The sequence below is a fragment of the Amphiura filiformis genome, chromosome 18 (assembly GCF_039555335.1).
Source record: "Amphiura filiformis chromosome 18, Afil_fr2py, whole genome shotgun sequence".
In the NCBI taxonomy this organism is placed as follows: domain Eukaryota; kingdom Metazoa; phylum Echinodermata; class Ophiuroidea; order Amphilepidida; family Amphiuridae; genus Amphiura; species Amphiura filiformis.
In genome coordinates, this window is record NC_092645.1 from 12145525 (window position 1) to 12158072 (window position 12548).

The 12548-nt window shown below is 39.4% G+C and overlaps 2 protein-coding genes across 2 annotated transcripts in view; one reads left to right on the forward strand and one right to left on the reverse strand.

The window, feature by feature from the left end:
* Positions 1-12548, forward strand: part of LOC140138970 (laminin subunit beta-2-like) — a 555517-nt gene that overhangs the window by 482000 nt on the left and 60969 nt on the right. The gene's annotated exons all lie outside the window — the stretch shown is intronic.
* On the reverse strand, positions 687-9664 carry LOC140139860 (uncharacterized). Its single transcript, XM_072161618.1, has 3 exons — positions 9164-9664; positions 6139-7094; positions 687-3594 (listed from the first exon to the last, which is right to left on the reverse strand). The coding sequence occupies exons 2-3, from the start codon at positions 6788-6790 to the stop codon at positions 2807-2809; spliced, it is 1440 nt and encodes a 479-aa protein (XP_072017719.1). The 5' UTR covers positions 6791-7094; positions 9164-9664; the 3' UTR covers positions 687-2806.

Genomic DNA, 12548 nt, shown 5'->3' on the forward strand with positions numbered 1-12548 from the left:
TTGTTTTGGATCTGAGTGTCCAAAAGGGGGGGGGGTCTTAAAAATTGGCAACATGTGATAGGAGAGGGGTCATAATAAATTTAACCCATGATAGGGGGTCCGAAAAAATTGACTCCAGTCACCAACATATTTATGACCCACCCCTTCTGAAGAAAATTGACATCTTCCTATTTAAGCAGTCAAACATTTAAAAGTAAACACAGAAAGCTCATGAACAGTTAGTAAAAACAACTTTTAATGAATCAATTTGTCTCAAAATCTTTACACATGTTAGCATGGTTGAAGGCACAAAGTGGAAAACCTTATTTCCCAGGAAAACCAGCATCAGGTCAGACAATAGATTTTAAATATATGGTCAGACCCAGTGGCAGCACCGGGGGGGGGGGATTCCCCTCTTGCCCCCTGTTTGCCCCTCCCCAGTAAAAACCCAAAATTATGGAAAATTCCACTTTTTGCGGTCAGATGGTAACATGAGTAGGTTTATTTCACCTTCAAGGCATGGATAGTCTAGCAAAATGGACTAACTTTCCCAAGGGCCATGAACTAGTAGGACTACTGCCAGTTTATTTACTCATTTTCACATTAGTGAAGAAATTAACATTGAAAGCTCCCCGAATAAAATTTCAAACAGCCTGCCAAAATTGCCTGTCCTCCCCTCGGCCTGCCAATTGCTTGCACCCCCCCACTCTTAAAATAATTAATAAAATTTCCAGCTGCATTTTTCATTAACTTGTGGAATACATCTCTTTTGATGTATGTTCTGACTGGTGGGCATTTTGTAGCTTGTAGCCTTCACCAGTGGCGGTGCAGCGATGGCCGTCCCCGTCAGAACTCTTCCCCCCCAGTAAAAACCCAAAATTACAAAAATGTCAACTTTTTCACTTTGCCCCTCCATGCCCCTCCAGAAAAAATTCCTGGCGCCGCCACTGGCCTTCAAACTCATGCTTCTATTTGTGTTGAGTCCGCGTCCGTATATGTTTGTTCAAGTTTCCGGTCTGTGTAAAGGCTTTATTACAAATTAGACATGTGTGAGGCTTTTCTTTTGTATGCCTTCTTATGTGAATAAGTAAGTTATTGTAAAAAAAAAGGCCCTAACAAGGTTGACAAATGTGGGGTGGCCATCACAAATGTGGGGCAGCCAAATTACAAATATATGCCCGGGGTATATGCCTAAATTGAAATAAAGATATAAAGAAAAACATAAAAAATTCTCAAAAGTGGGGAGGCCATATGGCATTCCCAGCCACCCAGCTTGCTACAGCCTTGGTGTGAAGCAAATGCCTTGTTGCAAAGCTCTATGAGTCTTCCTTTGCAGTGCACTGAGCGCTCATGTCTTGTCAAATATAGCTTGGTTTCCCAACCAGCTATTGCATTTACATGACTTCTTTTTTACGTTTTCTAAGCTGTGCCCGGGAGCTGTGCATCATTTCATGTTGGTTTATAGGCTACCTTTATCACAAAATTGGCACCAATATGGCTCCCCTTTGATGTGACTATTCCGGTTTGTTTTTCTTATGCGATTGGGTGCATTGGCTCTTATTCTCATAAGCTTGTCACATTCTTGCTTATTCCAGTTCAGTCTTGTTAAGCTTTTATTGTAGTTTTTGCATTTTCTGTGAGTGTGTTTATGTTCGTTCAGATTCCCTATTGTTGCAATGCCTTTATTGCAGATTTGACATTTGTAAGGCATCTTCTGTGCAATCTGGTAGCATTTGTGGTCTACTACAGTAATTTATATACGTGTGAATCCCTTTACATTCGTAAAGCTTCTCTTTGGTGGGCGACTTGTACCAATACGCAGACTTGGGACCCGCCATGGGTACGGGTCGACGTCTTAGACATAGAGTTTTCACTTGCATCCCAAAATATGCCACCTTTAGGCTAGATTCGCTATGACCACCCACAGGGTTCGAATTCGTTTAAAATTTTGCGTAGCAGTTTTTCGCTAATTCATCGTAAAAGGGCATTTCGTGATCCACAGCATCATCCCCCAACTTTTCTCAAAAAAAGTTGAGATTTTTATGTCAGTGGAAACCTCTGGCTACATAATGTTTATGTACAAAAAATTTCTTGCAGATTAATTCGTGCAGCAAAGATATCGTGAAATTTGAATTTCGTTCTGGTATACTTTCGTTCTGGTATACCAGAACGGAATTACATGTACAACACATTGTCTATGGGGCAGTGTAATACACATAATCATGCATAATTCGCAAATGCAAAATCGGAATCAACTGAAATTTTGGGAATAAGCTTTTTTCGTGGATATCTACTAAAAATGTCATAAAAAGAGGATGCTACTTCCATATACTAAAGCACGATGCTATACAAATGCAAAATTGGGTAGCAGTAACTTACAAAATAAGGAGCAAACTGCTACGCGATACAGCCAATTGGAACCCTGACCACCCATATTTAATCTCTTTTTGTACTTGTTTAATTAATTTGTTTATATACCCATACCCACAATAAGACTTATACAAGTCCCAATTTCCATACCCGTACCCATGGCCAGTACCCGTACTCAGGGACCCTATCCGTACTCTAGTCCCAATTTCCATACCCGTACCCATGGCTTTGAACCCGTACCTATGAGTTATTTTGACTTTGGACTCGTACCCATAATTTTGTTTTCATTATGAATTTATGATCAGAGGACTCGCATATTCATGAGTGGAGGTAACATGCATCTGGGAAGTGAGAGTATTCTCACTTTCCTGCATGTCACGATCATCAGCATGTAATGGCTCTTCAGCATCGATGTCACCATCACCATCACAGGTTTGCTCTTCAGCATCAATGTCAGTTATTGGTCCTCTTTCCCAGTGGCTCTAGGCCTCTCATGGATCTCTAAAGGATGCATTGGAATCGTTGCAAGAGACTCCATACACAGTCCTATTAAAACTTGAATACGTTCATTTATTGTTTTACGAAGTTCACTGTCTAAATGGCATGGCATATCTTGGAAATTACGTCCTCCAAAAAGTAAATGGCAAAACGCAATTGTTGAGATCCCTTTTCTACGGCGAATGTTACCCGCCTTGTCAAAATGGTGATCTGGATTTAAACCGTTTGTTTGCAGAAACTTATCAAACGTGCCCCATCCCACATTTTTCTGCCTGTTGGCACATCCAAGGAAGAGCAGTGCATTTTTTGCAGGAATAAATGTTTTACCATCAATGACATATGAATGGAAAAAATGTGTCCAAATTGTGTAGCCAGGTTCTGTGTACCCGTACCCATTGGTCCGGGTCCCAGCCCATGAGTATGAAGAGTACAGGTATGGGTCCCGTGCCATGAATACGGGTCCGGGTCCCAGGCCATGAGTACGGGTCCCAGTCCATGAGTACGGGTCAAAAAGGGCCGAAGTCAAAATAGGGCATGAGTACGGGTACGGGTCTGAAGCTGTGTGTACGGGTACGGAAATTGGGACTCGAGTACGGGTACTACAAGTCTGCCAATACAATCTTATCCGCTTCTTGTGGCAGTTCAGGTGATTAATATATCGATGAGTATCATGAAAATGTCTGCTGCAATATATACAAGTGTGAGGTTTCACCAGGTTGATCAGTTGTCTTCTGGAAGCCATTTGTTCTGGAAAAGAGGATAACAAAGTATGATGTTGTGTGAACTTGAAATTGCCTAGACTGCTCTGCATTCCCTTTTTGATAAACAATTCACACCAGCTGTATGCCATTCTTTAATAGAAATTGCCTAGCCTACAAACCACATTGTTAAATATGAAAGTTTTCAGCTCTATTATTAACTCCCGATTCCAGAAAATACAGCACTGGGGGTAAAAATGTTATCCTGGGCATGTTTTGCCAAATGAAAAGACCCACTCCTAAGTTGGAATGGGCAATAAAAGTTAATTTTAATATTTTTAGCCAATTAATTTTGGAAAGGGTCAAACATGCAATTTTGCTTCTTTTTTTTTGACAATTGCAGTCACAATTTTAATTAAAAGCCCCCCCCCCCCCCCGAAAGAAAATACGGCACTGGCTAAAGTTTGTTCGGCTTATATAAAGCTAAAATTATTCGCCTTATGCACGCATCAATAAATTCACACAAACGTGCACCGATCATGCATTACGCAACACACAACCAGCATGATTGTGCCCTGCAACTGTGTGCATGCCATTCTATATCAATACACATTGTTATAAGTCTTATTTTTTTCCGCCTTTTGAACAAACTTTAATTTGGTTATATTATTACCGGTTGACATATTTCTAGAAATTAGGAAATGCTCTGAGCATGTTTTTTATAAATTGATTGAGTACCCTGATAACACAAAGAGGTTGGCCCGACGTCGGGTATTGGTCGGTCGCCATGGACAGTGGCTGAACGTCGGCTCAGATGTCGGCTGCTCACTGGGTATATGTCCTGCCGACGAGGTCGGCCCGACTTTGGTTCGACCACCGGCCGACGTAATGCCGACTGCTTAAAAGCCGGTGCCGACCCTAACCCGACTTCAACAACGTCGGCCCGACCTTGGAACTACGTTGGACCAACCATCCAACGATTGGCAAGTTAGCCCAATGAGACGAAAAATCATGAAAAAAAAAATCAAAAATATTATTTCGTAGCGTATACTCTGCTTACACCGAGTATTACACTTACCTACTCTCTATTTTACAACGAACACAAGTTTCCTAGCTTAATTTACACAAGTCACTTACTGGACCTACCGGGATTCGAACCAGGGACCTTCGGTTTATAAATCTGGTGCTCTACCGACTGAGCTACCGAGGTTTCTATATTTGATGAAGTGTTTTAAGTTAATATATAAGCAATATTTTGATGGCTAAACCAGCTAAAGTGTATTATTTAAAGGATATTGATCAAATTTACTAAATGTGTTGATTTGTTTTCTTTATAAAGTAATATACATGTAAAAATAAAACATTTGGATTAATAACATTGGCCCAACATTTGATGAATTTCACCGACCTCAACCCGACGTCGCCCCAAAGTCAGCGGGCCGACATTCACTTAGTGACGTAGGGCCGACCTCAACCTGACGTCGCCCCAAAGTCAGCGGGCCGACATTCACTTAGTGACGTGGGGCCGACCTCAACGGAAGTCGCCCCAAAGTCAGCAGGCCGACGTTCACTTAGTGACGTAGGGCCGATGTCCGCCCGACTACTTCAGCAGGACCCCGACCCCTTGCCGACTTCGCCGACCAATACCCGACGTCGGCACTGATCAACATGGTTTTTGTTTAAAGCAAATCGGAAATACTGTTTTCTTTCTTAATACAATTTACATTGAGCTAAAATGACTGAAAATGTAATCTATGTCACATATCGTCAGCTTGTTACGCTAATTGCCTAAGTTTTTTTTTGTAATTTTGAGAACAAAGTACAAAATATGGTTCAAGCATGCATTTAAACATATTTTTTCACCAATCTTTGCACACAAACAAATGATAATGATACAAATGAATAATCCGAAATAATAAGGGTGATTACATTAACTGATGCATGCTTGAACCACATTTTGTTCTTTGTTCTCAAAATTACAAAAAATGACGTAGGCAATTAGCGTAGCAGGGTAACGATATGTCACTTTCAGCATGGAAGTGACCACCGGGAGGGCACTCGACTTTGGAAGTGACGGGGATGTGCAGACAGCAGTTCAAAAGTAGTGGTTTTTTGGTGAGAGCCTAGACACCAAAAATGGGGGTCATTTGGTGAGAAGGCCCCAAAAGGTAGTCTTTTCATGAGCCTGGGGATCTTTCCGTAAGACTGGGAAAATTTTGGGTAAAAATATAATATTATAGTTTATAAAAAAAGTAACAAAATTTCAAAACAAATTTCAAGAAAAATAATGAAAAACAGGCCGTCATTCAGTGAGAGACTATCAGACATTTTTCCAAAATCCATGAAAAGGGATCTTTTGGTATCAGGAAAACAAGAAAGGGGGTCATTGAGTGTGAGGGAGCTCAGTACATCCTTGTCACCCATTTTTAGTGAGTGCAGTCCCCTTCTTAAAAAAAATTCAAGAAAAATAATGAAAACAGGGTCATTCAGTGAGAGATTATCAGACATTTTTCCAAAATTCATAAAGGGGGGTCTTTTGGTGTCAGGAAAACAAAACAAGGGGTCATTGAGTGCACCCCCCCGGAGTGCTCACCTATGTTACTTTCAGCATGGGTTTGCTCCTCATCTTGGATATTGCCTCCAACATCGGATTGTTCTTCAATATTCATGTCACGATCATCAGCATGTAATGGCTCTTCAGCATCGATGTCACCGTCACCATCACAGGTTTGCTCTTCAGCATCAGTGTCAGTGAATTGTTCCTCTTTCCCAGTGGCTCTTGGCCTCTCATGGATCTCTAAAGGATGCATTGGAATAGTTGCAAGAGACTCCATGCATAGCCCTATTAAAACTTGAATACGCTCATTTATTGTTTTACTAAGTTCACTGTCTAAATGGCATGGCATATCTTGGAAATTACGTCCTCCAAAAAGTAAATGGCAAAACGCAATTGTTGAGATCCCTTTTCTACGGCGAATGTTACCCGCCTTGTCAAAATGGTGATCTGGATTTAAACCGTTTGTTTGCAGAAACTTATCAAACGTGCCCCATCCCACATTTTTCTGCCTGTTGGCACATCCAAGGAAGAGCAGTGCATTTTTGGCAGGAATAAATGTTTTACCATCAATGACATATGAATGGAAAAAATGTGTCCAAATTGTGTAGCCATGTACTGTGTACCCGTACCCATGGGTCCGGGTCCCAGACCATGAGTATGAAGAGTACAGGTATGGGTCCCGTGCCATGAATACGGGTCCGGGTCCCAGGCCATGAGTACGGGTCCCAGTCCATGAGTACGGGTCAAAAAGGGCCGAAGTCAAAATAGGGCATGAGTACGGGTACGGGTCTGAAGCCGTGGGTACGTGTACGGGTACGGAAATTGGGACTCGAAAGTACGGATACGACAAGTCTGCCAATACGATCTTATCCGCTTCTTGTGGCGGTTCAGGTGATTAATATATCGTTGAGTATCATGAAAATGTCTGCTGCAATATATACAAGTGTGAGGTTTCACCAGGTTGATCAGAGGTCTTCTGGAAGCCATTTGTTCTGGAAAAGAAGATAACAAAGTATGATGTTGTGTGAACTTGAAACCATGGGGGGTACTCAAGTTTGGTTTTGGTAGGGACATGCCGCTGAGATTTTGGAAGTGGACACATAAATATACCAATTTTTCAAGAAATTTGGACCCATTGATATACCAAAAGTCAAAATTTTCGGCCGAATTTAACCATGCAACATTGTCTTAGTTTTTACAAATTTTCCCAAAATTTTAGGAAAATTTTGGCTAGATTAAGGAAAAATTGGGCTGTTTTCCGAAAAAATTGAGAAAATTTTGAAAAAAGGACCCATTCATATACCAAAATAGGCTTTGAAAAGGGGGTCATTGATATACCATTGATATATCCCTGTATGGTCATTTGTACTGAGTACCCCCGGACTTGAAATTGCCTAGACTGCTCTGCATTCCCTTTTTGATAAACAATTCACACCAGCTGTATGCCATTCCTTAATAGAAATTGCCTAGCCTACAAACCACATTGTTAAATATGAAAGTTTTCATCAGCTCTATTATTAACTCCCGATTCCAGAAAATACAGCACTGGGGGTAAAAAATGTTATCCTGGGCATGTTTTGCCAAATGAAAATTCCCACTCCTAATGCTCAAGTTGGAATTGGCAATAAAAGTTAATTTTAATATTAAGCCAATTAATTTTGGAAAGGGTCAAACATGCAATTTTGCATTTTTTTTCTGACAATTGCAGTCACAATTTTAATTCAAAGACCCCCCCCCCCCGAAAGAAAATACGGCACTGGCTAAAGTTTGTTCGGCTTATATAAAGCGAAAATTATTCTCCTTATGTACGCGTCAATAAAATCCCAACTCACGCTCACATAAATTCACATAAGCGTGCACCAGTCATGCATTACGCAATGCACAACCAGCATGATTGCGCCCAACTGTGTGCATGCCATTCTATATCAATACACATTGTTATGAGTCTTATTTTTTCCCCGCCTTTTGAACAAACTTTAATTTGGTTATATTACCGGTTGACATATTTCTGGAAATTAGGAAATGCTCTGTCTGAGCATGTTTTTTATAGATTGATTGAGTAGGGCATAAGATATATCACTGATCAACATGATTTTTGTTCAAAGCAAATCGGACATACTGTTTTCTTAATACAATTTACATTGAGCTAAAATGACTGAAAAGATATATGTAATCTATGTCACATATCATCAGCCTGCTACGCTAATTGCCTAAGCCTTTTTTTGTAATTTTGAGAACAAAGTACAAAATATGGTTCAAACATGCATTTAAACATATTTGTTCACCAATCTTTGCACAAGAACAAATGATAATGATACAAATGAATATCCAAAATAATTAGGGTGATTACGTAACTGATGCATGTTTAAATCACATTTTGTTCTTTGTTCTCAAAATTACCAAAAATGACTTAGGCAATTAGCGTAGCAGGGTAATGATCTATGTCACTTTCAGCATGCAAGTGACCACCGGGAGGGCACTCGACTTTGGAAGTGACGGGGATGTGCAGACAGCAGTTCGAAACTAGGGGTCTTTTGGTGAGAGCCTATAGACACCAAAAATGGGGGTCATTTGGTGAGGCCCCAAAAGGTAGTCTTTTCATGAGACTGGGGATCTTTCCATAAGACTGGGAAAATTTTGGGTAAAAATATAATATAGTTTATACAAAAAGTAATAAAAATTTCAAATTTCAAAACAAATTTCAAGAAAAATAATGAAAAACAAGCCGTCATTCAGTGAGAGATTATCAGACATTTTTCCAAAATTGCCATGAAAAAGGGGAGGGTCTTTTGGTGTCAGGGGTCATTGAGTGTGAGGGAGCTCAGTACATCATTGTCACCCATTTTTAGTGAGCGCACCCCCCTTTAAAAAATTTCAAGAAAAATAATGAAAAACAGGGTCATTCAATTCAGTGAGAGATTATCAGACATTTTTCCAAAATTCATAAAGGGGGGTCTTTTGGTGTCAGGAAAACAAGAAAGGGGGTCATTGAGTGTGAGGGAGCTCAGTACATCCCTGTCACCCATTTTAGTGAGTTCACCCCCCCCCCCGGAGTGCTCACCAGCATGGGTTTGCTCATCTTGGATATCATCTCCAACATCGGATTGTTCTTCAATATTCATGTCACGATCATCAGCATGTAATGGCTCTCCAGCATCGATGTCACCATCACCATCACAGGTTTGCTCTTCAGCATCAATGTCAGTGAATTGGTCCTCTTTCCCAGCGGCTCTAGGCCCGTCATGGATCTCTAAAGGATGCATTGGAATCGTTGCAAGAGACTCCATGCATAGCCCTATTAAAACTTGAATACGTTCATTTATTGTTTTACGAAGTTCACCGTCTAAATGGCATGGCATATCTTGGAAATTACGTCCTCCAAAAAGTAAATGGCAAAACGCAATTGTTGAGATCCCTTTTCTACGGCGAATGTTACCCGCCTTGTCAAAATGGTGATCTGGATTTAAACCGTTTGTTTGCAGAAATTTATCAAACGTGCCCCATCCGACATTTTTCTGCCTGTTGGCACATCCAAGGAAGAGCAGTGCATTTTTTGCAGGAATAAATGTTTTACCATCGCTACCATCAATGACATATGAATGGAAATAATGTGTCCAAATTGTTGGTGGATTCATCTTTTCTCGTTCACCACTATCTGAATCTGTTTATTTTTTAAAGTTGGGCTCGATCAGTGGTTGAACTTGAATACCAGTACAAAACTAATTATGATCTTCCCTTGCTGACTGCATAACTCGGTGGATGACGTTGCTTTGAGGAGAGGAGAGTTGAATATTGTTCTCATGTTCTCTGTTAGTATTTCGTCATTTCAAACATCTCAATACCAAGATTGATATTTACTCTGGAAACAAACAAAAAATAAATAAATAAGATAATATAAACAAATCAAGTTTATTAAATTTATTAAATCAAACTTATTCAATTCAGTTCATTTTGACTTGTGTCATAGACATTGGTGCAAAAGGTGGCACCTTCCTACCCAAACTCACCCCCTTATTACTTTCGGATTCTTGGTGAGCCCCCCCCACTATAAATTTTAGATTCTTGGTGACACCTCCCTACCCAAATTAAACTTGTGCCCCCCCCACTATAACTTTTAGATTTTAGGCAGGCCCAGTATGCAGGGGGTGCGGTTGCATCCCCCCCCCCAATTTCACAATTTGCGAGCGTAGCAAGCAAAAAAATCAGGTCAAAAAGGTCCAAATTTTGGAAAAGTCCACTTTTTACAAAATTTCCCCCCTCCTCTTGAAAATAGTAGACTTTTTCAAAATCAGCATTCCGACATATGAGCCCAGGCTTGGAGCAGTAAACAATGGTTACTAACGTGCACTACGACAGCGAATTGTCACAGACCAGGGGTTTGGGAAAAATATATTAAAAGTCAGACTTGCGACAAAGTTTGACAAATTGCCTGGCCATGGGTAGTGTGGCCTTAAATTAAGGATGGGACCAAATAAATTTAACATTAATTTTATGAATCAACAACTCATTAAGACAAAGACTGAAAACTTAAATTTGAAGTTGCAACATTTGAATAACAACATTTTTATTTTTCAATCAATTAAGGTACATGTACATGCATGAAAATGGTCAAAATTTGATACATATTTTCTTTTACACACAAAGATATTTATAAAAGTGCTTAAAGCCGGCTGCCATGGACCTCGCATCTCCACCAGTTAACTGGCAAAACAATGAAATGCCGACACCGATGCAGACAAGTCCAGGACACCCAACGATAAACACAAATTATTTCTTTTTGTAAACATAAATATATAGCTATAGCAATCACATACAAAAGACAATGTTGGCATATTAATTGAACAACAATAAATCACTGTATAAATAAAACCATTCTTCTCCAATCAAGACCTTTCCAAAATACTTAAATTACTTAAATACAAAATCCCTAAATACAAGTAATGGTGCTCATCATTGCGAACATGTTTTAATGAACATCATCGCAACTATTTTTTTTAATGAACATTACAAACATTTTTTATGAACATCGCGAACAAATTTCAATGAACATCGCGAACATTTTTAACTAACATCACAAACATTTTTTAATTGATACACAAGGTATTTGAACCTCATAAAATAAATCATCCAAATGATCGAATTAAATCATCCAAATGACCAAAATAAAATATCCAAATGATCAAAACCATTCAAATGATCCCAGTTACCAAATGATCGAATCAAGTCATCCTAATGATGAAAATAAATCATCCAAATGATCAAATTAAACCATTCAAATGATCCCAGTTACCAAATGATCGAATCAAGTCATCCTAATGATGAAAATAAATCATCCAAATGATCAAATTAAACCATTCAAATGATCCCATACAGTTACCAAATCATCAAATTAAATCAGTTCGGGGGCACTGCTAATTCAAAGACGTCTCTGATATCAAATACTCTTGAAGCGTCATGTCACATAACAGTATCATATTTCAGAGACGTCTCATAAATCACATACTCCCTAGTTTCAAAACCCAGTCGCAAACGATATAAGTAATTTTGATGAACGTGCCAGCGCAGTGGGAATAATTTTGTGTATAGGCCTTATTAGGGTTGTAGCTAGCCCAAGTTGAGCAGGTTGAGTGCCTGCCAATTTTACTATCCAATTCATGAATTGGATAGTAAAATTGGGATTTTTTTTACTTCAAAACATTTGATTTTGGCCATTGCAATCTTAAGTGTGATCTGGGACCATTTGTCAGAATTTGCACAGATAGATATAATTTTTGCACGGGTAGATATTTTCCAAACATAGGAAAGCTTATTCTAATACACTCAGCTTCGTTCCGATGTGCTGCATCGGGTGCCGAGCTGTCAACAAAGCTTGACGTATGTGATATCACAGACCCCGTATGTGAAATCACTGACCCGTCTTTGAAATCAGAGATGTCCGTTATTACGAGTGCCCCCGAACTGAAATCACTCAATCAAATTAAACCATTCAAATGATCCCATTACCAAATGATCGAATCAAGTTAGTCATCCTAATGATGAAAATAAATCATCCAAATGATCAAATTAAATCACTCAAATGATCCAATCCTGATGTAAAATCATCTGAGTAAATTAAACCATTCAAATAATTATAATAAATCATCCCAATTGGCATAACAAAACAACCTTTGCTTTAAATGACGGAAAAGAAAAGTAGGATGTATACAAAATGAAGTGTTCGAAATTTAGAGTCCCCCAAACACTTCGGGCAAGTTAGAGGGCAATTTGGGCTGCTAAAACCCTGAATTTTTAGCATGCAGTCTGCACTGCAGAGTATACAAAAGCTTGAGCCAAATACCAGCCGAATGGGAAGAATAATGTGGATCAAGTAATCTAGGCCTTTAATTAGAAGGACCTGAATAACAAGTGTAAGCTTGTGTAATAAATTAGTCTTTGTCAAAGACTGA

What these genes read in the sequence shown, in the direction of transcription:
- LOC140139860 (XM_072161618.1), bottom strand. Translation starts at nt 6,790, where the DNA reads ATGGCACGGGACCCATACCTGTACTCTTCATACTCATGGTCTGGGACC. An exon ending in CCATGCTGAAAGTAACATAG is followed by an intron (nt 3,595 to 6,138) that starts GTGAGCACTCCG and finishes CCTCTTTTCCAG; the next exon opens with AACAAATGGCTTCCAGAAGA.